The following is a 27,897-nucleotide window of genomic DNA, read 5'->3' on the forward strand; positions in this document are numbered from 1 at the left end:
CTTTGCATTGTTATCGGAGCGTTGTGCCCCTTCTCCTGCTCCAGGGCCCCTAACGAGCCCTCTACTTGGAGGGCTCCCAGGGAGCTCGCTCCTGATTGGCCAGCAGGCTGCCTCCTTGGGGTGACTCATCTGAAAGCCCAGCTAGCACTGACGCAGATAAACAACGCTCTCGCTGTTGGAAGCCGAGCCGCAATCTCAACAGCCAACTCCAACACACCTGCTCCCTACATCCCTACAACACCCCCCTCCCCAACTGCTGTGGCCATCAATCTCCTTAACCTTCTGAAGATTGCGAACACCATGTCCCATCCTCTGTATAACCCATATGGCTCTGGGAATCAAAGTTCTACCCAGGGGCAGTATGGACTCCCCAGTATACAGGCAGAGAGGGACCATCGGAGGGCAACTTCTCGTATTGGACCTGGGTCTAGCTTCAGTTCTTCCGGAGCTTCCTCTGTGACTCCTGACAACTCTGGGGGAATGCTCTCGTCGCTAACGTCTCAGTCGATGAGCTACAGGCCTGAACACAGTAGGCCGATAATGGATGAGGACATAGAGAGGTCTATAGACATGCATATTAGCAGAGCCAGAGAGGAGGTGAGGGTTCTCGGCAAACCGATGCATCAGCCCATAGACCAAGGCACTCGCTTTACCAGCACTCAAAGCGATGAGTTTCGCTCCTCAGGCACAGGAATGGCCTCCTACCCAATGTCCTCCACCTCTGCTTCTCTAGGACATAGACACTCGGACGTTGAAAGTGGCAGTAGGTCCTTGGACTGGTCGTCGAGCTACAAAAGGCCCACTGCTGATGACTCTTCTAAATTTTATTCACAATCTGCTTCGTCTTACTATGCAAGCAGTAGTGACAGTAAGTTTAATGCCTCCAGCGAAAGAGAGAACGATATGCAGTCCATTCCAGGGTTAGGTGATTATGACTATACAGTGCCAGACAAACCTGCGGCCCCTACAGAGTCAAGTCGACCCAAGTACACCTCTGAATCAGCTGCTAACATCCTTCTGAACTTTGGACTTGAAAAAGAGGACTTGGAACATCTCATCTCCTTCCCTGAAGACCAGATCACTCCTGATAACCTGCCGTTCATCTTGCGCCAAATCCGCATTCAGAAGGCCAAGAGGGCTACAACAGCAGTTCAGCCCAAACCCTATCCCGAACCCCAACCCAGCAGAAGCATGAGTGGAATGGACAGTCACAGTTTGAGTAGTTCTGGAGGGTCAGGGATGCGCCAGGAAGAAAAGTCATCAGCTTATCTCCAGCCGAGTAAAGTGATTGACTACGGACATACTGGCAAATATACTGGAGGGGTTGCGGATGAGATTGGAAAGACCAGTGGCAGTAGAGCTAACAGTGGTGGGAGTGGAAGTATGTTGCTGATGGACACTTACAATAGTAGCAGCCACAGTCGAAAACCACTGCAAAAAAATACAACAGAGGTGAAAAGCAGTGCCTTGGGCTCTTCACGTGAGCAGACGAGTTCTGTTACCAGTCTCAGCTCTTTGTACAGTTCAGTACTGAGCTCTGTGGCTCCCCCAAGCAATGATCCGACCAAACGATTGCAGACCCATCCAAACCAGACTTCCCAAACAATCCTCAGCTCTTTCTCTCTGCCGAAGAAAGACACAGACATCAGAGTTCTCAAGTCTGAAGCCTCCAAATCTGTTCCTTTGAAAGAACCAGAGGCAGATCGCCAGTCAATGTTGAAAACCCAACCACCATGCACTCTGTTTCGTGGTGTGCATTCCAGCCGACCCGGCCTTGTGCTCATTGACACTAAGGATCAGAGTAAAACCCGAGGTCAAGGGTCAACAGTTGCTGAGCAGATTAAAAAGCAGCAGACCCAGCAGCAGATGCAGCCAATGAAGCAACACACTCAGCAGCAGACGCAGCAGCAGACGCAGCAGCAGCCGCAAGCAGCCGGCATCTCAGACGGTGCAAGCGATGTGGCCTCCTTTTTTTCCTGCTGCGAAATCAGTTCCACCTGCTCCTCTCGTCCCCAGCATCAGTGATGCCTCCCGAGACGTCCAACAACTGCCGTTTATCCCTGGTGGTCCTCGCCCCATCGTTTTTCCTCCAGCTCTGCCTCAGCCAATCCCAAGCCTGATGAGCTTCAGTCACATGATGCTGCCGACTTCCAACAGGCAGCCTCCAGCAAAGGAGGCAGTCTCCAAGAGTCTGCCAACGCCGGCCATGATGCATGACTATGCGGCGGCCTCGCCGAGAATCTTTCCACATACCTGTTCTCTGTGTAACAAAGAATGTACTCATATGAAGGTGAGTGGAAGACTGCAGTCTGTTCTCTCTCCCTTTAGGAAAAAGTGAGTTGTTTATTTAAATATCTAAAATTGTTATTATTTTATTGTAAAATACCAATTGAAATTTTTTATATTGTGGGAAAGTACTGACAGTTTTTAATTGTTTAAAAAGTCTAAGAAGAAGGCGCCGTACTTTATTAATCTCTCTAGGGGAAATTACTTTTTTTTTTTTTCACTCTTGTTATTTTACACACACAGGCTCGAAAAACATGTGCACAACCTATACACATGCATTAATGTATGGAGAGATGTCAGAGCGAGGGGGCTGCCACATTGTCAGGCGACCCGAGCAGTTAGGGGTTCAGTGCCTTGTTCTGGCAATGCTTCAGCTACCAGGCCACACTCCGCACGGTCTGGTCTGTGCTGGACTTGCCCAAGCCAAGTCCCCACAGACTGAGCTACTGCCGCCCCAAAGGCAATACTTTCAAGCCTATTTGAAAGGATTTGTGTGAAATATTCTTTGAATTTTAATCAGTAATTACTATGAAATGCTAGTAAGAAGCATGTCACCACATATAAGCTGTGTGCCATTTTGCAAAAACAAGTTTGGATGGCGAACTTTGGGAGAGATTGCAAACATTTTGGTACAAACTAAATGTTTTGTCACAGCTAACTGTTCATCTGTAATTCAAGGTTACAGTGTCTGATTTATATGTGAATTGACTGACTTCAAACTCACTTAATCCAATCCCTGCGCTTCCTTTTCCGACGATGCGTGTATTTCTGAGATGGGCTGTCCAGGCTGAGTCGGCCCAATTTAACCCCTGTGTATAACTAACGATTGCTTTCTACTAGCCAAGAGCGATGCAAGGCAGCGGCGGCCAACTGGCTAACTGTAACTTAAGTTGGCTGGCTGGCCGGGGCTTGGCTGCGCGGCTCAGGTCTGGCATTGGTTGTTAAGTGGCGTTGGCTGATGGGGTGATTAGCAAACGGCAAGCTAGTTAGTATCATGGAGCCAATGGTCAAAATTAAATATAGGAACATTACAAATAGTGACGTTATTCTAAATAATGTAGTTTACCTTCCAGATTTCGGTCTTGTGTGTGTCACGTCACTGTTTTGGCTGAGTCCCCTACCGGCCGGTCAAGAGGAGTGAGGAGTTAGCAGTCAATGGCGGTTTAAAACAGAGCAGTCAATAAAAGGGTTTTTTCAAAAATCGTATACAGTCATAAATGTGCGCAAAAAATATTAGGCTGATGAGTCCAATAGTATGCGAGATTTGCTGTGGACAGATTCACACAGGGACACACGCACACACGACCAAACACATGATCCCGTCCAGGCTTACTCCCGGTGGAGATAATGATGGGATGCGGAACCAAGGGCTCAGAAGACGTGACGAGGAAGAATCGGGAAATCTGAAGAACTAGTGCATCAGAAGATGATGGAAGATGGCTGTTTCCCTTTTGTCTCTGTTTTTGGCTTTTGTCCCACAGTGTTTATTCAGTTTGGATTTTTATCAATTGTTAGTGAGTGTATAATTTCTATCTTTTTTCCCCCGCTATTGGAGCTGTCAATGATGCACTTTGTTACTGTAATTCATTTCATACCTAACACTAGGTATCACTTTTTTGTAATATTATGGTGCCAAGCTCCCCTTTTTTGTGTGTTTTTGTGTCCCACTACAACATATACTATGAACCCGAAGCCACCAGCAACCATCATATTTCAGGAACCACACAATCAGCAGAGATTTCTTTTTGTCTTTTGATTATTTTCCTCCTTTTGGGACACATTTTGACTACTCAAAGACACGCCAGCTTCTGCCTCTCCCCAGTTTCCACGTCTTCCTGCCTCTACTCCAGATGTCTCAGCTTGTGGGTTTTCATCTTGATCCAGACTTGATAATGACCTCTGCCATCTTGACCAAACCTCAGGAGACCTTATGATGCCACACAAGTCTGAAGAACCAGACATCGAACTATCAAGAAGAAGAACTTTTTATTTTGGTTGTTATATTTCATGATAAAGACGTGTTGCCCTTGAACTCAAGTTGACTAAAGACAGCTGTAATTATAAAGCAAAGAGTTGCCAAATTTGTATGTCCTTAATAATTTTGTCCATATGATACACATTTTCACCAAAGCCATGATTTAAACAAAACTTTTTATTTACTGTTGGCTAACGTGTCAGCTCCTCACTTGGGCTAAAGGTTGTTCCTGTTTTTTGGATGACTGCTGTTGGCTGAACATTTAAAGAAACCAGATACATATATTTTGCTTTTGTAGACACAGACTTTGGAGATTTAGGGAACTTTTTTAAGGCTGCTGTAATGTTGAATAAAATATATCTGTGTTGTCAAACAATCACAAAAATGGCAGTTGAGATCTTGAAGCTGATTTGATGATAAAGAGGCCTATCTAAATGCTGTGTCTGTTGTTTTGATTACTAGGATTGGATCTCCCACCAGAACACCAGCCTTCATCTTGAGAACTGCAAATTCCTGCGAAATCGGTCAGTCTTTTTTGTTTTAACTGTTCCCGATAAAGATCTTAATTTTAGTTATTTTTTGATAATCATTGCTTTTTAAAAAAATACTTTTGGGGAATGCCCACCAGGGTTGCACCGAAATACTGTAGAGGAAACACTGGGCAGAAAAAGAGAGGTTGTAATTATATAACCTCTTTCTCAGGATTGTACTTGGTGTCACTTCTGCAGCATGGTGACATTGCTAAGGCCCCATAAAGCACCTTAACGTCCTGCAGTATTTAAAATGTGTACCTTGAGTGGTCTTTCTTGAACCCCAACTGTTGGGAGGCTAACATGTGCCAGACTTCATAAAGTCTTTGAGAATGTGTTCTTTGAGGTACCTCCTGTGGATGTTTTATAGTTATAGTCTGTAGAACACGTACAATTCCTCAATATCCTTTGACTTTAGAAGCATCACCTAAATACAACTGCTTTATGACCACCTTCCACATGCAGAAAGCTTTGGCTTTTGTTGTCAAAATGAGGCCTTTTTGCTCTTTTAATAGGTGTGTCTAAAATTGTTTTGTTTTTTCCACAGATTCCCAGAGTGGGATGGTGAAATAGCACTCGGGCCCAGGTAAATCTCTTAAGCTGTACGGTTTTATTGCTCTTGCATGTGTATTAACCCACACCACATGTTTTAATCTGCCTTAAGGCAACATGTAAGAATTGGTATTTTTCTGCGATTGGGCGTCCCCAGTTTCAAACTGCAACTCACTTATACACCTGTGTTGTAAATATGGACAGCTGTACACGTGCATTTGTTATGATTACATTACTTAATGATAAAAAAACTAGCGAGTCGACAACTTTGCTAACACAGCCAAACATCAAGCAAGTGCAACAACACAAGACATAGAAAGCTAGCTATTATTACTCACTAGTCCAACAGCAAGGCCAGCTCAGCGTCTGTCTTGCAGCCTTTTATTTTGCGGAGCTATCGCCAACGACTGAAAGCCAGACCGAGATTTACTCTTGTCCAGCGGCCTACTACTCGCCCGACGATGAATTGGTCTATCACTAGTCGTGACCCTCCCCAAACTGCCCATCAAACGACAACCGATCTGGCAGAAATTCGGCCCGATTTTAAAACTGGTCCAGGGCGACAAATCCCTACAGTGTCTGCCTGGCTTTAGTGTTCAGACATGTTGCAACCACACCAGTTGTGAACCAGTACCCTGCTGATTTTTACAAATTTTCCTTTCCTGCCATTCTCCTATGCTTTTCTCGTCCATTGCTCTCTTCAGAGCTGCAGATAAAGATGCCAAGCCCTCGACCTCAACCTCTGCACAGACGTCCCAGCATCGTCACCAGAAAACCTTGCATGGAAGCCGCTCCAGTTCCCGCTCGCCCAGCCCCCGTCGCCGCTATGGCTCAGAGGGTAGAAGGGAGAAACGCAGTAGCCGATCACGATCGCCGCACAGCTCCAGATACAATCGCAGGTCTGTCTCACAGAAACTCTGATATGAACAATAACATGGGTGAACAGAAGAGATACCTCACCACCAGATAGTGAAATTACCAAATATGTTCCTGCTGAACATCTGTATCATCATCAACATTCATTTTAGCCTGTTTGGAGTTGTCATTTGGATTTATCAGATTAATTGAGTCCTAAAATGATTGAATGACTTTCATCAGGTCTCATTCTCGCTCCCCACGGTATGAGCGCCCGACCTCCTCCCGTTATCGGTCACATTCAAGGAGTCCTGAGAGACGATCGTCGCCAAGGAGGAGAGAAGAGAAACGGTTCTCACCAAGGAGGAATGACGAGAGACGATCATCTCCAAGGAGGAGTCGTGAGAGACAATCGCCACCAAGGAGGAGTGACGAGAAACGGTCCTCACCAAGGAGGAATGACGAGAGACGATCGTCTCCAAGGAGGAGTCGTGAGAGACAGTCACCACCAAGGAGGAGCCGTGAGAGACAGTCACCACCAAGGAGGAGTCGTGAGAGACAGTCACCACCAAGGAGGAGTCGTGAGAGACAGTCACCACCAAGGAGGAGCCGTGAGAGACAGTCGGAGGAGTCGTGAGAGACAGTCCTCACCAGGAGGGTCGTCATCACCACAACATCCCCTCAACGAAAGAAGTCAAGCAGTGCAGAGAGACTGGCTAAGAAACTACTGGAAACAACAGGTTTGAGAAATTTCAAATATTTTAAGATTTTATTTGTGCTTTAGAATATAACTGCCGTAAAACAATCCTAAAATAACGTTTTATTTCTCTTATTTACTGCTTTGTTCTCCCTAACGGTGCTCCCTGTCTTCATTCATTCTCTTGCTCGCTCGCTCTCTCTCTCTCTCTCGCCCGTTGAGCTGGGGAGGAGGGGACAACTATGAATTGTGTGTTTACAATCAGCAAACCGACAAAACTTATTCTGCCTTTAAGTCAAGAACGTCTTTAAAGACTTGACTTTTTAGTGATCATATTATATAGCTATAGAGACAGAGCGCAACACGTCATGTTGCTCTATCTCAGTGTTCCTTCTCCTTACATTTCTCTTGGAGAAATGCTACTGTAGTTAGCTAAGGCACTTGCAAACATAATACTGCATAGCTTTCTGATTTATCCACATTTCACTAGCACAAGTTGCATATTTTCAAAATGCTTTAGCTTAACTCACATAAATATAGTTAGCCTAAAACTGACAAAAAGCTTGTTTCACAAGCACATTTTCAAAAGAAGCAAAAAAAATGACTCAAAACGATTAATCGATTATCAAAATTGTCTGCAATTCATTTTCTGACGATGGACTAAATGATAAATCAACATTTGCCTAAATTGATTGCAAACAATAAAATTGTACACAATTTAATCTGCATATGAAGTAGGCGTAGAATAAGAATCACCAATCAGAACATTTTAAATGACGAGAGAAATAAAAACAACAATCAAAACGTTTTTCCTTCGTAATATTAAGACCATGTCAGTCATCTTGACCAAATAGTTTTTTAATATTTAAAAATTGTATTTACTTTTTGCTTGCCTCCCAGGAAAAGCAGTGCTTCTTTGATAGATTGTGTCATATTTACTGAGCTTTCCAGTAGTTCAGCTGCAAATGTTTACTTGTAAGTAGAAAACATTTCCCAGAGAAGATGATCCAGCTTATGAATTAACAAGCAAGAAAGCGTAGATCACTTTCGACTCTGTATGAGACTTTGCAACCACTGCTGCAATTTTGTCTGACACTCTGTTCCTCTCCATCCCTCTAGCTGTCCAGTCTCTGTCACAACAGTCTGACCTGGAGTCTGTGGTTAAAACTCTGGCTCCTGCCTTACTGGCCGAGCTAGCCAAGATGAAGTCCTCCTCATCGTCCTCTTCCAAAGGAGGAAAACCCTCCTCATCTTCTCCCTCTGCAGGAGGAAAGAGATCATCTTCTACTGCCTCTTCCTCATCCTCCTCCTCTACAGTAAAGAAGGAGTCGACTAAATCTTCACCTCAAACCACGGTGACACTAGAAGGGATTCGTAGTTCTCTCTCACACAACGATGTGATCGTGGCTGTGGAGCACTTTGGAAAAACCAAGTCAGTTACAATCTATCGGTCCAAACAGGAGGTATGTATAGAGACAGGGAGGGGAGTGTATGTGTTTTTGCTATCCTGGCTGATATTTGCTAATGCTCTGCCTTTTTATAATTTAATATTATATAAAAATATAATCTAATATTTATATAGGTTTATAGTAGGTTTTACCTTGACTTTATCTGTTGCTTTTATTTTGGTATTATGCTTTTATCCAAAGTATCTCTTCAACATTAACAAGGGAATCAGACCCCTAAACCATCAAGCCCAGAAGTCTGTATCCAGGCCTAGAGACGCGTCTATGTTGACTGAGAACATGATGTATTGATACTTGATACTCTTTCCCAACTACTGATGGCATTATGTATTATGGGTTAAAAACAAATGTAATTAACCCAAATGCACCAAATTCCCACCAGTCCGCTATTGCCAGTAAGGCAGCAATTATTCACATATTAGAATTTTTGTTAAAATGATTTAAACAATTACTCGATTATCAAAATGTTTTCTTTTTAACTAATTGACTAATGGTTTCAGCGTTGGATTAAAAAAAAAAGATATTTGCTCGGACGCCTACCAAAACAGAACTAGGTAGATACAAATAACTGATCCTGTGTGGTTTTTAATAGTTTATTGTCAAATAAACTTAACAAGTGCATAAATACAACAATTCCTCTAATTCAGTCTTTAAAAAAATTAACTTCAGTCTTGGAAACACCTCTTACATTAAAGATTTGGTCAGTTAGACATGTAGTGCTAAGCTGTGTGTAAATGTATTGAGTCGATGGTCCTGACAGGTGTAGTAATGCAAAGGGGTGTGTGTTTGTGTGTGTGTAGGCAATCGTGCGTTTCGAGAAAGAGGAAGACGCAAAGAAATTGAAAGGCATAAAGAGCCTTGACGTGAAAGGAATGGCAGTCACTGTTGTCAGAGAAAAGGTATTATACTTTCTATCTTTCTTCCTCTGTCCCTTGGAAATGTACATAACGTTTGTCTGCTGTAGTTTGGTCACGCTGTCAATTGTCAGATTAATCTAAAATAACAAATCTGTTTGCTTACAGGAGACAGATTCTAAGGAGCAAAAGAAGCCTCCTCAGAAGTAAGATATGTTTCACACTGACCTCTTTTTAACAACAAAGGATGGTGGAGGGTATCCTCCACCATAAAAACTTTCAAACCATGACCTTGACTTTCCATTTCTCCATTTTCTCCTGCTTGACTCATGTGACTCTCTTTTGTTCACAGAAAACCCGCCACATCCAGTGTCTCCACACCTCAAACCACTAAATCCACCACCACCACTAAAAAGGTTCTTCTCAATACACCTAACATGCCTCCACTTAAAGGGCCTTTACCCCCTGGAGCCAACAAAGTTACAGCGGACAAACTTACCAATCAGAAGATTGCAGCTAAAGACTCAGTAAAAGGCGTAGTAACGACTGTCACTAAAGCAAAAGTCTTGGTTTCAAAAGCAAAAAACGTCTCAACCAAGCAGATAGCTAAAACGGTAAAAACAGAAAAGTTGCCTGTGAAGGGAGCTGTAAAAAAGGCTGTTGTGAAGCAAAAAACATCCTCAGGATCCAAGTCTGCTGCTCCAGAACATCAGCCTGACGCTGGTGACTCCAAACAAAAAGAATCTGTGGTGGTGCTGAAAGAGACAGCCGAGGTTGAAAAGGCAAACGGGACAGTTATTGAAACAAGAAAAGGCAAAGAGATTGTCACTGAAACAAAGGTCTTGGCCTCCGAAGCAGAAACGGACTCAGCTACGCCGAAACCCAAAACTCCAGCGGACAAGTTGGCTGCAGCAGGAGCTGTGGCAAATGAAAAGGTTAAAGAAACTGCTGCAAAGGCCGTGAGTGTGCCTTCCAAATCTACAGCTTCAGAAAATCGCCATGATGTAAAAAATTCCAAGCCTAAAGAATCTGAAACCAAGGTTCAAGAAGCTGTGGTGGTGCCGAAAGACACAGCCGAGGTCGTGGAAACAGCAAATGTGACAGTTTGTGAACCTAAGCATCAAGCAAAACTTGATGACGCTGAAGACGCTGAACCAATGGAGCTTGGGGAAACAGGAGTTAAAGTGGCAGAGCCCATGGAAGTTGTAAGTTGTGCTGTACCAGAAAATTCAGCAGACAAACCTAGTGATAGTCAACCACCAAGCAGTACAGTTGAGACCCAGCCAACAGAAACGTCTGTCAAAGCTTTGCCACACGTCCAGCAAAGCACCCTGTCAGAACCAGAGTCCACTGCGCAAGGACCCGAGACCAAGACAGAGGCTTCACAAATGCAGACTGCAGGACGCCCAACTGAAGCCGCTGTGGAGCCAAAAACAGTGCAAAAGGGTATGTTGGAGAACTTTTTTTTAATGGATGGATGGTGAAGTATGTTAAACTGTAGCATGTGGTGTTTGTAGAAAATGGATACACACACAATACTTGTCAGTAGGATCAATTAATTGCTGGTTTTGGTCTTTTCATGGGATTTGTTAAAAATAAGAGAAACATAGAATATTACCAGATTTGTCCTTTCGTCGCCGTCCTGTGAAAACCACGAATCTCCAAAAAGTCAACTTTCATGAGGAAAGAAAATTTTCAGCTTTATAGCAATACACCTTCCAGCTAGCTCAGTGTTTTTTTTTTAAAAAAAAAAGGCTTATTTAGCTTATAAAGTAGAATATTTTCAAGATATGATCAAACACTTAAACCTTCAGTTTATCTGACAAAATCAAGATATATTCAAAGATATGTTTTTCTTTGGGCAGCCGCGCTTATATATAATATTGTTCGAATTGAAAAGCACTGAATTCATATAACATTGTGTCTGTATAGTTATTTTTAGCTCGTCCATCTAACATGCAGGCCTATCATTACAACACAACATGTTCAATCCCACAGAACTTTTATTTTCTTCTATTAATCCTAAACCATACTTGCGTAGTTCACCTCACCAACTATGTTTCGTTGAGAAGATATCTCAGAAATCTGTTTCAGATTTCATTTGAGATAGGTGTAAAATTAGGCTGTGGGTCATGGAATAAAGGCTCACTCTTTGGTGTCGACCTGGATCCAACTGATGTATGTAAAGGAGGAAGGGGAGATGATGATAATCTTTCAAAATACTGATATTCATCTTCATTAAATTTGATCTTTTGAAGATCCTGTGACTGCAGCGAAGATTCAAACAGATGCAGCATCAGCCAGTGATGCATCTGTCACAACTGAGCCAACAGCTGCAGCGGTGAGAGAGCAGCAACCGGCAGCGTCCACGCCGTCTTCGACTGCAGTTACCCCTCTGACTGTTGGGGAGATGGTAGAAAAGCACCTGGATCCAAAGAGAATAGGTAAGAAATCCAAACGTTTGTCAGAGTTTGTCTGTCACAAATGTCTGCCTGTGATCATAATTGTACTGTCTTTCTCTCTCTTTAAAAAAATAATAATTTTCTTTGTCTCCTTTTCACAGCGTGCCTCAAGTCGGAAACCTGCTTCTCACCAAAAGTAGGTCAAATCACTTGTGTCAAGTATTACAGTATTTACACATGTAGTTTTGCTAAAGACATAAATTAAACTAGGAGGTAGGAGGTTGTTCTATAACGAGAATAAGAGCATTTCTGCCCTCAAATGATGCACAAATAAACAGAATGTACTAAAATGTCCTTAATAAATGGTTATGGAACACAATATTGTACAAAGGGCTCAAAGTCTCAAATGTTTTCTCTTGCCTGCCATAGGCTGTGATGTTAGTTATAAAATTATTTTGTACGTGATTGCGGGTTTACTTGATTACTTATAAACTAAAACTGGGATTGTTGCGACAGCGGATTGTGCTGCAGGAGGCTGTTTGATAATGTTTTTTGGAGTTTCAGTCAGACCAACCCTGTCACTACTGCTCGCTACAGTAGCTAGAAGCTCATCGTCTCATATGGAGCAAGTGTCAATTTTGGCATTGAATTATTTTTTAATCAGTTATTCCATCCATTCGGGTCCAAGTCACATGAATATATCAAATTATATTAGTATCATTGTTATATACTGCTGGGAAGTACTGAAAAAATGTGATATAATAGATAATTCTAGGTCATATCGTCCCTGCTGGTTTTCCATCGCACTTTCATACTTTGGCCAGTATGAATTGATATGTGATATTAAATTGCATTCTATGTTGTATTAAAAAGGTCTTAAAAGTCTTAAATTTGACTTGAAACCCAAGCCAAGTAGCCAACCCAAACCCACACTGCAGGAACCTTGTTGTAACCAGTGTTTTCCTGATTAACAGTTGTTTGTAAGTGTGTTGATAATAATGTACAATGAACAAAGAGTTTACAGGGGGTGTAAACCCTGTTGATAAGCGCACTTGTCTTAATCTTTAATGACGAGCTAACTTAAACCATAACTGGCCCTCATTATTATCCTCTCTGTCTTTCTTTCCTTAATTTTTACAGTTTTTTGAACTTGGTCAGAAGCAGTTGCTCATAACCGGACTGCCGAGGTATTACGATGGCTGCTACACAGAGGATGATGTTGCCAAACTGCTCATTCCATTTGGGTTTCAACATAAAGATGAGAACATCTATGTTGTTCCTCAGACGTGCATGGTAGGCACACAGGTTATACATCTGCATTGGTTTGGTTTATTAATCCCATGTTTCTGCCGTTGCTTTTTAGTCGTTGATCAGAGGGACTGATTCTGAGACGAATGGTCTGTTTTTGTGTGTGGTTTTTGAGTTGCACAGTTGTAATGGCTTTTTTCTTTTTAATTTCAAGATGAGTTTAATTATTTGAAAGTTAATTAGTGAAATCACACCTAACTGTTAATTTAATCCTCTGGATAATTTACCATGAGATTTGTGCATAAATATTGTTATATAAACACTGTTGGTGCCTATATGAGACTGATTTTAACCACATTGAAAGATGTAAAATGCTATTGAAAGAGTACTTGGAACAAGTAAACAAAAGTAGACAATTCTGTTTCTGGTTTTCCTCTCAGGCCTTCATCCAGATGGCGACACCAGAGAATGTGCTCAACATAATTAATGTCACTGCGAGGAAAGACATTTTTTTCAAAGGATCTAAACTCTGTTTCCATGTAATAGCCAACAGCATTACAATGACACCGGTAAGCACATACATTACACTGTTTTCACTGACGGATTTTTATAGATGTTCAGTATATTGTGTATCCCCCCAGCTAAATATTGTTGTTTCTGCTGATCTCTATAGTTTAAAGTAATCGAGGTCAGTTAAAATCCAAAGTGTATTTTTGTAATCTGATCTTGACTTGACTCTATAATCAGATTCTCACCAGATTTTAATGTTTGAAATGAATATCAATGAATTCAGATTTTTATTTTTTATTTTCAAGAAAAAAAAAAGAAAACTATAGCTCGGACACAGTCCATTTATAGTGATGTGTATGTATAGACACGCTGAGTCTGGAGTGTATTGATATTAGGTGAGTCTGGTGTATTGTGGAACAGTATCTTTGCATTTTAACGCTGCCTACTCTTATGTTTCTGTTGTAGTTTGAGTTTTATAAATCGCTGATGAAGCTGATGAAGTCTGTAAGTAATGACAGTAAAACGCTCTCTCTCACTCTCTCTCACATACATACACACACACACACACACACACACACATAATTCACACAACAACTTGAAATTTAAAGTACTTGAAATTTCAGTAAAAGTAATCTATCCCTATTTTCCAAGTTACACTTGGACTTTAAAAGAACTTGTAAATATAACTTTGTGTCTTTGAGGGGACATCTTAATTCCTGTTTGCCTCACCTAAATATATATTTAATGTGATAAAAACTATCAACATTGATGTAAAACAGTGAGGGAGTACAGGAAACTCCAATCAAGAAATTGTCTTTTACTTTGAAAAAATGTGCAAAATTAATTTATTGCAACTATGCAGTGCGGTTTTGTGCGTCTCTGTCCTCTTGTTAATGTTTTGGTTTGGATGTTCACTTCCTGTTCTTGATGCAGCGTGTGCAAGATGCTGGATTGAATACAGTCTTCATCAAGAACATTTCACCGAGTGAAACCAGGGACCTCAGGGAAGCTCTGAGAAAAATCAGCTCTGTCAGGAACTTCCTGCCTCTCCTCAACAAGGTATAAACAAACACATACTAGTACGTGTGTTTAAGTGACTTTAAAAAAAGACTTCCTTTTGGTCTTACCTGTCACGTGTGTGTGTGTTTGTGCTTGTGTGTTCCAGGTATTTATAGAATTTGAGTCTGTTCGTGATGCTGATCGGCTCGGAGTTTGGTACAGTCTCCTGAAACAAGCCCCTGGACACGAGGTCCACAGGCTGAAAATACCAAACGGTTGCTGTACATCACTACGTAAGTTTGTTTTAGGAAATCTGGGGAAGGTCAGCCGAATGTCATCGGTGTGTGTGTGAATGATTAGTTTCTTTCTGATGAGCAGTTGGCACCTCGCATGGCATCCGTGTATGAATGTGTGTGAAAGTGACATGTAGTGTAAAGCGATTTGAGTGGTCGGAAGACTAGAAAGGCGCTATACAAGTATTTACAGTCCATTTGGAAAATACCTCCAAAAATGTAATGGGTTTTGGCCCATGCTACCACCAAGTATTATGAAAATCGGGCCAGTAGTTTTTCCGTTATCCTGCTGACAGACATCAAACTAAAGGCACCGAAAACATAAGTAATGAGCAAGTCATGCTTAAAATAAGGTCCGAGCTAGGGAAGAAATGTGATTACTGAAGTAAATGTGTTCTCTGGTTACCTGCGTTACCTGGTTTCTCTGATGTTATTTCACCTCGTCTCATTACTGACTGGGTGACTACTGCAGCAGAATCACTGTGTTTAAGTTAATTCATTCCTAGAGCGCAACAGTGGCAGTGAGCAGAAGGTTTGTAGTGGAGATGTCTTTGCTAGGTGTGTGTTACTGAAAAGAAAACGGCTGAGTCATTCTTCAACTTCACTCTGAACAGTCACCTGCATCAGAAACTTGTTGGAGAAACACAAACAGCCTGGGCAGCCAATCATTGGATCTGATAAAATGTTATAATAAAGACCATAAAATAATGGTAATAATATAATGGAAAATATTAAAAATTAATAATCAGTATAGAATAAAATGACAAAACCGTATCGATAAAGATTTAATAACACAACTGTGCACCATTGTTTTGTCCTCTTCAAATATATTCAAAATGACACTTTGCTTGTTTTTTGTTTGTTCAGCACCAAGACTTCCTGAGAACGCTCTGCCGGACAGCAAGGACATTGTTACCGGGGCAACTGTCCCGCCAATAAAATTTGGCGTTCCACAGGGCAGCATTTCACCATTTTGGGTCACGATGAGAACTAGTCCCTTCCTGTTCCCTACCATGTCTCCTTGGTTCATCATCCCAGGTAAGAGAGACTGTTTATTGATCCTTCATTATCATCGTGACAAGTTTGATACTGCCAAATTTACCACGTTAACTTATTCAGTAAGGTGACTGTGTTTGCCTGTGTTCATTTTTAACTCCAAGATTACCTGACAGTCAGAGGAAAGGACGACATTGAGGTAAGCCCATTTCTCTCTATAACTTCACCCAGTTTACTTGCTTTTATTTTTGTTTTTTATATTCAAATGAAGTTCATCCAAAAACCATGACACCATTTTGAAAAAATAAATCAACTCATTTTGGATTGAATTATGTCTGTTCGTTACATTAGGCTTTGTTCAACCTGCAGGGTTTTATGCTGAATGCTCAAAATCCTATCCTGTCTTTACTGTACAATGTGTGCTAGTGTAGCAGTGCTGCTCTCCTTTACGTCAGCCTGCTTTATAAGAATTTCACTGCACATAAGAGTGAAAAATGATTTTGTTGAACCAGTTATTAAGTGGGACCCGATTTTTCAACAAGCAGATGATCCACTGTGGCAACCCCTAAAAATAAAAATAGGGAGCAGCCGAAAGAAGAAGACGCAGTTCAGTTTGTCAGATACATATTTAATCAACATTTAGGTAAATATAAGTATTGGATCGGACTCTGTATCGGCAGATTCCCAATCTTAAATGACTCTGATTGAGATCTAGGACAAAAAAACTTGATTGGGACATCCCTAATTATAACCAGCATTAAAAAAAAACAAAAAACAGTTTGACTCTTGTGGCTTTACAAGACAAATACAAGCTTCAGGTACTGGAGGCAGTTTGTTTTGCATCCAGTTTTGTCATTAATGTCCACATGAATCAGAGCAGAATTAATAAAATCAACTGTGACTTTAAGTAGCTCTCTGCTGTTCACACTGTTAAGAAATCATCAGATCTGAAAATGAATATTTTTACCATGTATGTTCAACCATACACTACCGTTCCCAACAAAGTTATAAAAAAGGCCCTTTTCAGGGATCAAGTAATGGCTTAACAACTTACAACAGTGGAAGTAGATTAAGCCTTGAAGGTTGATGCAAACAATTCCTACAGGTGTCACAACAAAAGAAACCAAGGTGTCAGCGAGTACAGTTTCCTACACCATCAAAAGGCACTCGGAAACTCTGACAGGAAGAGGTCTTGCAGACCCAAAGCAACGACAGAATCAGAAGACAAGTTTCTGAGAATCAACAGCTTGCGTGATAGGCGGCACAGCTTAACACTGGTCCAAGTAAGGAAGTCTCAGTTTCAGCTGTTAAGACAAGACTTCGAGCTGGAGGTTTGACAGGTCAAGTGGCAGTAAGAAAGCCATTGCTAACATGGAAAATAAGAAAAAGAGGCATGCCTGGGCCATTAAGCACAGCCAGTGGACTACTGGAGACTGGAAGGAGGTCTTAATCTCTTTGTTATAATGCCTTTCTTCTATAGACATTTCAGAAGGAAATAACAGATATACTGGTGTTTTTAAAAATGCAGATATAATTTAGATGACATATATGAGAATCCCTGACTTGTAATCTTTTTGCAGGAGATGATGTACAAAAGCCTGATGAAGTGGAGCAACGCTGTAAGTCAATAATTTATGTAAATCTCGTGTAAAGTGAAAGCAGCTGTCTTTGGATCTCTGGTCCTTAACACCAACTATTTCTTGCTCTTCAGGGAATTCCAGAGTCAAAGTCTCTGGAGGAGCGGTTACTGTGTGTGGAGATTTCTTTGGTGTCTGTGGACGTCATCAGGGTGGTCATGGAAGTGGTGGCATCCATCACAACCTTTGTCAGCTTCCTGCCGCTCGCCAACAGGGTACAAGAACACAAACACCTGCACTTTTCACATTTACGTGTTGAAAGAACCACCACATCAGGGTATCTACAGGTCTTAAAAAGGATTGAATTCACTGTAGTTTCCTTTAAATTTCATTTCAGGGGTCTTAAATATGTCTTCTTTCCTTCCATAGACAGTAGCATTAGTTCAAACTTCTTCCTTTTTTTGTACGTGGTTGCGGGCTGTCGGGAGATTTTATAAATCTATAAACTAGAAGTGGGATTATGCTGCAGGTGGCTGCTCAGTCCTTTTTGTGGAGTTTCAGTCAACACCGTCAGACTTGTAGCAAACACTGTTGCTACTGCTAGCTACAGTAGCTAGGCAGCCCATTGACTCATAATGTGCAAGTGTCAATTTTAGTAAAACTTAAATGAACTTGAACTAGTTATTGATTTGTTAATCCATCCATCAATCTTCTGATGCTTATGTGTCCATGTCATGGAAATTGACTTATTATATTTCTAGGAATTATTGTTATATACAGCAGGTAAGTACTGACCAAAATGTGATATAAATGAATGTTCTTAATAAATAATTGTCGGCCTTATTGTCCCTATTTTGTCATTCTTTGACTGGTATGAACATGAAATAGGTATTAAATTCTATTCTATGTGGTATTTAAAAATAAATTTAAAAAATTCAAATAAAAAAGTCTTAAAGTTGTACATTTAATGTGATGAACACTGCAGAATCCCTGCATGTGGTGAAAACATAATTTTTGTTGGTTTCATGAAACAAACAACCTAAAAACAAAGTTTATTGGTCGAACGACAAAGATGTTGCCATTCTGAGAGCCAGCAGCCAAGCTTAAGAAGTGGAAGTCTGGACTGGTGCTCATTAGGGTTGGGTATTATTTTAACATTTTTGATTCTAGTGCCAGTATAATACCTTAGTTTCCATACCTTAACAATTTTTTCCATATTGAAATATAAACATAGTTTTCTACAAAATAATTTTCTTCATGACAGTAGAAGCCTGAGTTTTCAAATGTCTAATTTCATTACATTAATTTAATCTTTACGTCAGAAGGGTTGAGTGTGGGTTTCTTTAAAAGAGGATCCACTTATTATCTTAGTTCTTAGCATCACTAACAGAAATTGCCCTGCAACTAATGATTATTTTTTTATAATTTTTTGGTTAATCTCTTAACCTGTGTCATATATAAGCAAATGTAACTAACTTCACATACAAAGATTCTTATGGCTTGCTGCTGTTCTCTCTCTCTCTGTTACTTTTGTCTTGTCACGCTCTTTATCCGTGACTGTCGTTCTACCTCAGATCTGCATTGAGATGGCTGACTCCAGCGATGTGATGCAGGTGGTGAAGAAATACAACACTTTCTCACTGGACTCTTGTAAAAAGCGCACACTTTGGTATGCATGTGTCCTTTTTAACAGTTTGCAGTATGAAATGGGGTTATATTAGTTTTATAATTACTCTCACATCTGTCTTTATGAAAGCAGGTATCCTCTGTATGTGTTATTTGTTTTATTTTGTATTTTTTAATCCCCCATCCTCATGCCTAACTGCTTCTTCTTTTTCTCTCTCCAGGAGTAAAGTTCACCGTTTTGAGACGTGAGTATATCACTTTGTAATTGCTTCTTTTCAGGTAGGGCAAAAAAATACACATTAGACGACCTCAACAAGGACTAATTAACTTAAGAAGATAAGAAAATAATCTTTAGTTGTAGCCCCAAATGTTTTACAGGAAGAGAAAAGAGAAGGATTATGATATAAAAACACTGAACTCACTGACATAAGTATTTTTTCATAAACCAAGAGATAACTGAACAGTTAACTCAGGGACGCTGGATGAGAACTTTGAAATTGTATTTGGGATTTCTTTAACAAAGTGCTGTATTCAGCCATCTTGTGAGAACAACCCTGCTTTCATTTTCAACTGACAATCCTTTTCTGTTTTTAATTTTAGTTTGAAGAGCCTAAAACAGCGTCTACAAGATTCTAGTGAGATCACAATAAACTTTGAACCGGACACCATCGATGTCAAAGCCAAGCCCCCAGCTGTGAAAAGTCAAACTGAGCCTCCTCCTCTGAACTTTCGGATACTGGGTCACAACCTGCTCTGCAAGCCGGTGGCCCTGGTGGGTCCGCCATACCTGAGCCCATCACAGCAGGACCAAGTGCCACAGCAATGGAGGAGGACGGTGAGAAACCAGGTACTGAGATCGCCATGGACTCCACTGTTGGTCCCGAGACGAATAAAGGTGTAGAGAAAGTAAAGGGGGAAGAGGGGTCACTAATAACTTCAGTCTCCACTGCTGATGTGACCTCTGCAGTCAGCAGTGGAAACACAGTCCCTGCTGCTTCCAGCCCTGCCCCCTCAGCCACAGCACTCATGCCTGAAGAAAACTTTGCAGAACTTCCTCGGATTAACGAGGACATTTTCAAAGCCCTCACGGCGGCAGTTCGCCAGCACAGACTCACCCGCGGGAGCAGGTCCAAGAGCGAGGAGAAGAAGGTGAGGCCTGGCTTTAAATCTCACTCAACATTTTTACATTTGGTAATAGTGTATTTTGTCAGTGCCAGAATTGTGCTACAAAAAAATTTCATTGAACTTTGTTCAGCAGTTTGTTTTTTAAAATTAATTTATTTATGACACTTTTTTAACCCTTAAGTGTAAATGTTCTTACATAGTATATATCGGGTATTTAGGGACCCTTTAATTATGCATATTGAAATAACATTTTCATGTATTTATTAATTAACAATAATGACCCCTTCAGAAACATTTTTGCTGTTTATTTGGTGTGTCACATGTAGATGAAAACAATACTTCCGAAACGTATTGATATCTTTTGACATAACCTAATGGATTGCAATTGTACAAATGTTATAAAAAAATGTATTATACATACTGTAAAAGTTAAGGAATCTGAAGCACTATGGGACAAACGTTACCTGATTTTTACCTGAGCAGTACAGTCGCAGAAATTTGCTATGAAATTTTAAAAAGAGGGTGGTTATAATTGTGCATGCCCATGTCGTTACTCTTCATCCCTGCCCAATAAATGTCTTCCCATTTATTTCATGTGTCACTAAACCAGGAAAACTTTTTTTAATGTTTTCTTTAGAGCCCCAGCAAAACCAACCCAAGCTCGAGAACTTCAACGGCTGAAGAGACACCACAAATGGTAAACAGCTGCGTTTTTTATTCCCACAATCCTCCTACTCCATCTTTTTGCCTTACTTCAACCTTTTATCTATGCAGGGAATGAGAACCTCAACCCTGATATGATTTTTTCAAAATTTGCCTACAACAATTCTCCCTCGTTCTTTTCACCAGTCCTTGTTAATTTAACAGTTTTATGCAGTAAATAAATTGGTTAACAATTTATCTAATTTCATCCAGATTAATAAGCTAATTGTTTCAGTGATTGATTCTTTCTTTGTCCTCCATCCAGGGTCAGGATGATTTTACAGATGACACCGTTTCTTCAGACGCCTATCTTTTTGATGAGCAAAATTTCAACATGGATGACTTTGTCACTCTTGATGAAGTTGGTGGTGATGTGGAAGACACAAGCCCTGAGCCTCATAGATCCTCATCATCATCCTCCAGAGCAAGAAGAGAAATGCAGAGAAATGTGTCATCCGCTGGCAAACGGTCGTCACAGAGGTCTTTGAAAGACTCTAAGAGCTCAGCCTCTTCCTCATCCAAGTCAACCAAAGGTTTAAGCTCTTCTAACTCAAGCTCTGTATCATCAAAAAAGTCCAAGGACTCATCTGAGCCCACCAAATCCCCTGCCAAACCCTCGTTCTCTGCCAGTGTCAGCAAGGCCTCCTCATCTTCGTCTCCACTGTCTGCTGAAACCTCTTCCTCCCCTGGTCAGAAAACACAACAGAGACAAGACAAGACAAAATCTCCATCCAAACCATCAAATACTGCATCCTCTGGTTGTAGTTCCCGCTCAGCCTCCGCTGCATGTGAAAGGGAGAAGATAACACCAGCAGCAGCTGTCAAGGCATCAATAGAGACTCATCTGGAGCCACTTAGAGAAGAAGCAAAAGACACAGAGGGCGCAGTGGCAAAGGCTGACCACAAAGTGTCAGCACAGGGCTTTGCTGCAAAAACTGTTGAGTCAGAGACAAAAATAGAAACAACATCAGAGATGCATCCACCTCCACAGAGACATGAAGTAGCGTTGAGCCAAGCCCAGAGTCTGGAGACTGATTTTAATGTCAACAACCTCAAAGACCAGGAGAAAACCAAAGACGAAGGGAGAGAAGATGATGTTGACAAACACACAGAGGAGGAGGAGGGCGACGACAGTGAAAATTACCAAATCATCGATTCACTTGATGATCAAATAGATGAACAGATGGATGATGGGGGCCAAGACGACAGCTCTGAAACCCAACTAACTGGACCTGAGGAAGGCCAGACTTTGAATGAGGAAAGCTATCAGGTCTTGGACAGTGCTGACAATGAAAGCAAAGCCCGCCCAGAGGAGTACAATGAAATGGAAATGGACGGTTCTTTAAAAGTGTTAGACAGTGTTACCGACGACCAAGCAGCTACAGGTCAAGAGGACAGTCGCCTGGTCCAAGATGACGGTTCCACAGTAAAGCAACTGTCTGAGGAAGATGCAGTTCCAGTAGTCGACAGATCTGATGATGCAGTTAAAGATGCAGTAGGTAAAGATCAGGAGACAAATAACAAAGATCATTTCCAAGTGTTAGATACAGGTAGCAAACAAGCTCCAAGGGGTAAGGGAGATGGGAAGAAGAAGGAACAAGAAGAAGTCAAAGCAAAAATGCTTTCAGCAGAATCCTGCAAAGCCTCCCAAGATGTGGAAAATCCTGATGGCCGAATCCCAAATGAAGACCAGCCTCTTCAAGACCGCGACAACAAAGACACTTTAAGAGACCCTGACAGTGATGTTACTGAACAAGAAACCTTTGAGGTATTGGATTCAATTGATGATCAGACTGCAACGGAAGATGGCAGCCAAAAACCTGAAACTCCCAGTGAGCAAATATCTAAAGAAGACATTAGGCCCGTAGAGCAAGAGGAAGACACACATCAAGTAATTGATTCTTTGAAAGATCAGCCAACGACTACAGAGACCGAGTCAGGGACTGACAACCAGGAAAAAAGAACCAAGAAAGGGGAAGCGACCGCTAGAAAAGATGAAAGACCATCAAAGAGGAGTAGCCCTGCAACCTCCGCATCCAAAAGTGAAGAGAAGGAGAAATCGCCAAAGAAACAGGACAGGACGGTTAAAAGATATGAGACACGGACGAAGATGGACACCACTGCAGGAGTTTCTAAAAAAGACAAAGAGGTCACCGAGGAGATGGTGTATGAGATAGTAGATTCTGTTGAAGACGAACCGGTTAAGGATGCCTCCACCACAGAAAGGTCTGGCAGAAGGAGGAGTGCAAGAGGAAAGAAAGATGATAAAATTACATTGAATCTCACAGAAGTGTCTGAAAAACCAGAGGAGGCTACTTACAAGATTTTAGACTCTGTGGAGGACGAGACTGCCGATGATGAACCGACCGTGACGACAAGATCTACCAGAGGAAAAAGGGAAAGAGCGACTAAGAAAGATGCTTTGAATGAGGAAACAAAAAAAGAGAACACGCCAACGAGGAGGAGGCACACTCCTGCCAGAGAGTCACAGGAACGAAACAGGGAAAAAACACCAAAGAAAGAGGAGAAAGCCCCTCCAAAATATAGCACACCAACAAAGCAGAGTGCCATTGTTGTAAGAGAGGTAAGTGAGGAGGATGCTACCAATGAAATATCCTCTATGGAGGACGAGGTTGTTAAGGATGATCGGCCCGCTACAGGAGGAAAAGGAAAAAGGGGAAGACCAAAGAAAGAGGTTAAAACAGCTAAAAAAGACAGCAGAACATTAAAGAAGGGCGACAAAGACGCACCCGAAAAAGCGGCTGATGAAGAAGAGGCGACATATCAGATTCTTGATTCTGTGGAGGACGAGACGGTTGCCGATGAGCCCCCCACAGGACAGTCTGAGAGTGCGAGAAAAGAGAACATTTCTATAAACGATGACGTGCCCAAAAATGAGGAGGAGGAGGAGGAAGAACCTATGTATCAGATTGTAGATTCTCTTGAAGACGATCAAGTTCAAGAAGAGCTGACGGCCACAGAGGTGTCTGATAAAGGGAGGAAGGAAAAAAGTAAGACGAAAGATGAAACTCTTACAAAAGAAGATACACCAACATGTGGTAGCACAGTTATGGAAGCGTCCGAAAAAGTGGTCGTCGAGGAGGAAAGTCTGTATCAGATAGTTGACGATTTAAAGCAGGTACATAACGATTCCCCTGGTAAGAGGAATAAGGAAAGTACACCCAAAACAGACATTAAGAAACAGGACAAATCAACAACTAAGTCCCAAAGTGATACTGTGACCCTGGAAGAGAAAAAGAAACAAAAATCACCTGAGAAAAATGACACAAAGGCTGCATCGAGCACTCTGGTGAACCTGGACGAAGTGAGCGAGGAGGAGGAGGATTACCCTGACGACACGGCCGAGGAGGAAGAACTGAGGAAAAGGCAAGCCACCACAAAAGAGAAGCAGTTCGCCAATAAGCGAGAAGCAAGGAGGACCAAGGAGAGGAGGACCAGGGAGAGAGAGGAGAGGGAGCGAAGGAGCCGGAGTAGTAGCAGCAGCAGCAGCGGAGGAGGGGACGACAGCAGGAGAGGGACATGGCGGGTGAAGGAGAGGGGGAGGGAAAATGAGGAGGAGGTGGAGGTAGATGCCCAGGAACTGGTGACTCTGGATGAGGTGGGAGCAGATGAGGCAGGAGAGGAAAGAGCTCCAGAGAGCCGAGAGCAGGATGGGGAGATCACGGAGGGAGAGCTGCAGGCACTCGTCACTCTGGATGAGTTCGTAGAGGAAGAGGAGGAGGAAGAGGCCGAGCGAAGCACGCTGGAGACCCGCCCACTCAGCCAGGAGGACGAATCAGTGCACTCCTTAAATGCCGAGGTAAAGGTTAAGATTTAAGCATGTGCAAGTTGTATTTTCTTCAGTGGGGAAATTACAGTGAAGCACTGTAAAACACACATTTAGAAAACACAAACAAATACAGAAACACTGATGCTAAAGATCTCTTGTGTCTGTTTCTAGACTTTGGTGACTTTAGATGAAGCTGGCGATGATGAGGAAGAGAAGCCGGACGAAGAGCAAGCTGAGAAAACGTCAAGATCTTCCAAACGCAAACACGCCGATGACACAGGTGTGTGTTATTCTGTCAGTCTATAATACTGTAAGCTTGCACAGGTATATTTGCATTATACCCACAAGAGAAATGATAATTATCTCTCTTTAACTAATTGTTTGATTTCAAACCAGTAGACACTTTTCATGGCAGACATTTTGCCTCTTTTCCATTAAGTGACCCAGTAATTAAATTAGTGAGTGATACCCGAGCTCTGGAACTTCATTATTGTTAGTTTCTCACTATCTTTTCCAGCTTTGACAAGTCAAAATGTCTGCTGTGAAAAGGACCTATTGGCCGCACCAGTTGTTATTTCAGTTTGTCCTATGAAAGTAAAGAAAGAAGTGAAAGTACTGTCCACTTTATACCCGCCAAAATAAGAGCCTCTCTTCCCAACCCAGCATTCAACCTGGGTGTCAAAATTTCATTTTGCCTTCCATATCTCTAAAATATTTCTACAGGAAATTGTTTTAAAAAAAGTTTGTGTTCATGTTTATCTGAAACTTTCTTTTTCTTTTTTCTTTTTTTTTTTTTTTGGTCTTGTTTTAGAGGAAAGTATGAACTTTGTGACGGTAGATGAGGTCGAAGAGGAAAAGGAAGCGGTAACACCCAGGACAAGAGGCCCAACCAAGAAGAGAGCCAGACAGACCCCTGGTAACGCAAACACCTCTATATCTTTTATACAATCATGTCATTACCCGAAATCTGATCTCAAACTTAAAAATGTATAATTTTTTACAAACACTCATCTTTAGCTGGTTTTCCAATGATGAAGCTCTAAAACATGAAACTAAGATTAACATTCTGCAGTTTCCCCTCATTTGTCAACCAATTCATTGTCTTTTACCACAGTGAGAAAATCTACCAGAGGGAAAAAAGTGAACGCAAAAGACAAGAGGGAAGAAGAAAAGGAACCAGCTGGCGCTGACGTGCTGCCTCTTGCATCACTCGATGCCTCCTCGTCATTGGACAAAGATCCGTCTACGTTGTCGAGCGACAGCCAGCCGGAGATCCAGAAGACAGAGGTGGAAGCAGCGAGCCAAGCCAACGTCGACGCTGCCTCTGGTTCTCAGGGTGCTCCGGCTGCAGCTCCTGCCCAGCAGACACTGAAGGGATGTGTGCAGGAAGGAGAGGAGGAGAAGGAAAGATGGAGCAGGGCGGACGTTAAAGGTACAGAGAGCTGAAAGGAGGATAAACTGAGGCCATTTCCACACTAACAGAGAAATTTTCTTCTTCGGTTTTAGCATACCATCCACACTAAGCTGGTATTTTGGACCAACGAAAGTGCATTCTCTCCAAAGTGGATGAAATCGTAAATACTTGTTTTACATTCAGGGCGGCAAATAACGGAATAACTTGGCTTTTTTTAAATCAAAACAACTGGAGAAGCTAACAGAAGAATTACTTTATAAAGACAAGAAGAAAAATTAAAGAATCCTTGTTGGTAACATTAATATATCTGGTAAACTGTGCATAGTTCTGTCTTTTGTTGTTTGTTTGTTTGTTTGCAAGCTTTTCTAGCCTACAAACAGTAAATGATTAGCCTAGCTCCCCTTGGAGTAAACAAGGACGGAAGGAAGGAAGCACAGCTCTCAAAGTAGAGAGCAAGGAGATTCAGTACCCTGCTAAATATAAGAGTGGAACAGCTAGGGAGAATCACAAGGAGAAGACACTCGGTGAAAACCCAGAGGTCCTCTTCACTGACTACGCTCAACAAAAAAGAAGGAAGGAAGAAGAACAACCTCATATTCTTCACTGATTCCATCTACATCTGCAAAGATACTCTGTGCCCCATATCCCCCTCCTCACCCACAGCAGCAGAGATATGCAGCAGCACCTGGCCCATATCCCCTCCTCACCCACAGCAGCAGAGATATGCAGCAGCACCTGCCCCATATCCCCCTCCTCACCCACAGCAACAGAGATATGCAGCAGCACCTGCCCCATATCCCCCTCCTCACCCACAGCAGCAGAGATATGCAGCAGCACCTGCCTCTTGTCCCCCTCCTCACCCACAGCAGCAGAGATATGCAGCAGCACCTGCCCCATATCCCCCTCCCCACCCACAGCTGCCGAGCTATGCTGAAGTTGTAGACCAGCCTCCTGCCACAGTCCCTCCCCCTGCTACCTCTGAGCTGGGAGACATCAGGGAGATGATCAGAAAAGATCTGAGAAAAATAGCAAATGGAAAAAAAATCACCATCCAAACAACCCAGCCTTACGCACTAGGTATAATGACATTTTAAACAAATATAAACGTACAATAAGGAACAAAAAACAAAATTATACCCACATGAAAGATAAAGATATAAAGATATTGAAAAGGCCATTAATCAAAATCAATTCTGGGATATGTGGAACAACACAAGGCAACCACAAGCACTACCCATCCAAAATGGTGACAGCTGGAGAGCACATTTTGAAAATCTCTACAGAGATATACCAATAAATTAAATTAATGCACATCAATGTATTATAAGAAAAACAAGAAAAACTACAAACAGATGAAACAATTAAAGACAACCAAAAACCCCTTGATTTCCCACTTACTTGGGAAGAATTGACCACACAGATAAAGTCTCTCCTGCCGAGAAAAGCTTGTGGTCTGGACAGCATTAAAAACTAAATGCTCAAAGGCAGCACCCCAGAGATGTAGGGTGCAGTGAGAGTGGGGACAAATCAGACCCTAGTAATTACTGTGACATCTGTGTCAGCAGTTTAGGTAAGCTATTCTGTAGTATTCTAAAAGAGCGCTCCATCTTTCTCCCAAAACACCAAACCATTGACCGTGTATATACCCTTCACACTTTAATTAACATGTACACCAAACAAAAAATGGTAAGATATTCACTTGTTTTATTGATTTCAAGAAAGCTTTCGGTTCTATTTGGCATGAAGGGCTCTATTATAGACAGAGAAATGCATGATCTGGTTAAGTCAATGTATTTGGAAAATAGGTGTGCTGTTAAAATTGGAGACAAACAAACTTGCTTGAAATATGACTTGAAACAATGCATCTAAATTCTTGCAGATTAAATGATTTATTGTTTTGGCTGTACATACATTGCAGTGCGGATGGAAAAAACAACTTTTTTCAAATGTGTGATTGTCGTGCTAATGTGATTTTATAGATTGTTCTTTCCTTCTCTTCT

At 41.7% G+C, this 27,897-nt stretch overlaps 1 protein-coding gene and 1 long non-coding RNA gene across 2 annotated transcripts in view; one reads left to right on the forward strand and one right to left on the reverse strand.

Annotated features, from left to right (window-relative positions):
• The window catches only part of LOC122870698, a gene marked incomplete at its 5' end in the record, with an annotated part of 30,190 nt that continues 2,293 nt past the window's right edge, over positions 1–27,897 (forward strand). The window contains 31 exons of the mRNA XM_044185060.1: positions 1–2,021; positions 2,056–2,290; positions 4,724–4,785; positions 5,339–5,377; positions 6,048–6,242; positions 6,442–6,831; positions 6,862–6,938; positions 8,015–8,358; positions 9,162–9,260; positions 9,384–9,421; positions 9,568–10,661; positions 11,474–11,659; positions 11,779–11,813; positions 12,758–12,910; positions 13,306–13,434; positions 13,841–13,879; positions 14,309–14,434; positions 14,541–14,667; positions 15,535–15,705; positions 15,828–15,949; positions 17,244–17,282; positions 17,375–17,515; positions 18,815–18,909; positions 19,088–19,111; positions 19,467–19,567; positions 19,627–20,015; positions 20,629–20,688; positions 20,959–24,513; positions 24,655–24,763; positions 25,295–25,399; positions 25,598–25,915. Coding sequence (XP_044040995.1) covers positions 1–2,021; positions 2,056–2,290; positions 4,724–4,785; positions 5,339–5,377; positions 6,048–6,242; positions 6,442–6,831; positions 6,862–6,938; positions 8,015–8,358; positions 9,162–9,260; positions 9,384–9,421; positions 9,568–10,661; positions 11,474–11,659; positions 11,779–11,813; positions 12,758–12,910; positions 13,306–13,434; positions 13,841–13,879; positions 14,309–14,434; positions 14,541–14,667; positions 15,535–15,705; positions 15,828–15,949; positions 17,244–17,282; positions 17,375–17,515; positions 18,815–18,909; positions 19,088–19,111; positions 19,467–19,567; positions 19,627–20,015; positions 20,629–20,688; positions 20,959–24,513; positions 24,655–24,763; positions 25,295–25,399; positions 25,598–25,915 — 10,618 coding nt within the window. The remainder of the gene's footprint in view (positions 2,022–2,055; positions 2,291–4,723; positions 4,786–5,338; positions 5,378–6,047; positions 6,243–6,441; positions 6,832–6,861; positions 6,939–8,014; positions 8,359–9,161; positions 9,261–9,383; positions 9,422–9,567; positions 10,662–11,473; positions 11,660–11,778; positions 11,814–12,757; positions 12,911–13,305; positions 13,435–13,840; positions 13,880–14,308; positions 14,435–14,540; positions 14,668–15,534; positions 15,706–15,827; positions 15,950–17,243; positions 17,283–17,374; positions 17,516–18,814; positions 18,910–19,087; positions 19,112–19,466; positions 19,568–19,626; positions 20,016–20,628; positions 20,689–20,958; positions 24,514–24,654; positions 24,764–25,294; positions 25,400–25,597; positions 25,916–27,897) is intronic.
• Positions 26,213–27,895, reverse strand: LOC122869706. Its single transcript, XR_006376387.1, has 2 exons — positions 26,786–27,895; positions 26,213–26,734 (listed from the first exon to the last, which is right to left on the reverse strand). It is a non-coding gene; the product is annotated as an uncharacterized LOC122869706 (long non-coding RNA).

The sequence above is a fragment of the Siniperca chuatsi genome, linkage group LG22 (genome assembly GCF_020085105.1).
Source record: "Siniperca chuatsi isolate FFG_IHB_CAS linkage group LG22, ASM2008510v1, whole genome shotgun sequence".
Classification (NCBI taxonomy): Eukaryota; Metazoa; Chordata; class Actinopteri; order Centrarchiformes; family Sinipercidae; genus Siniperca; species Siniperca chuatsi.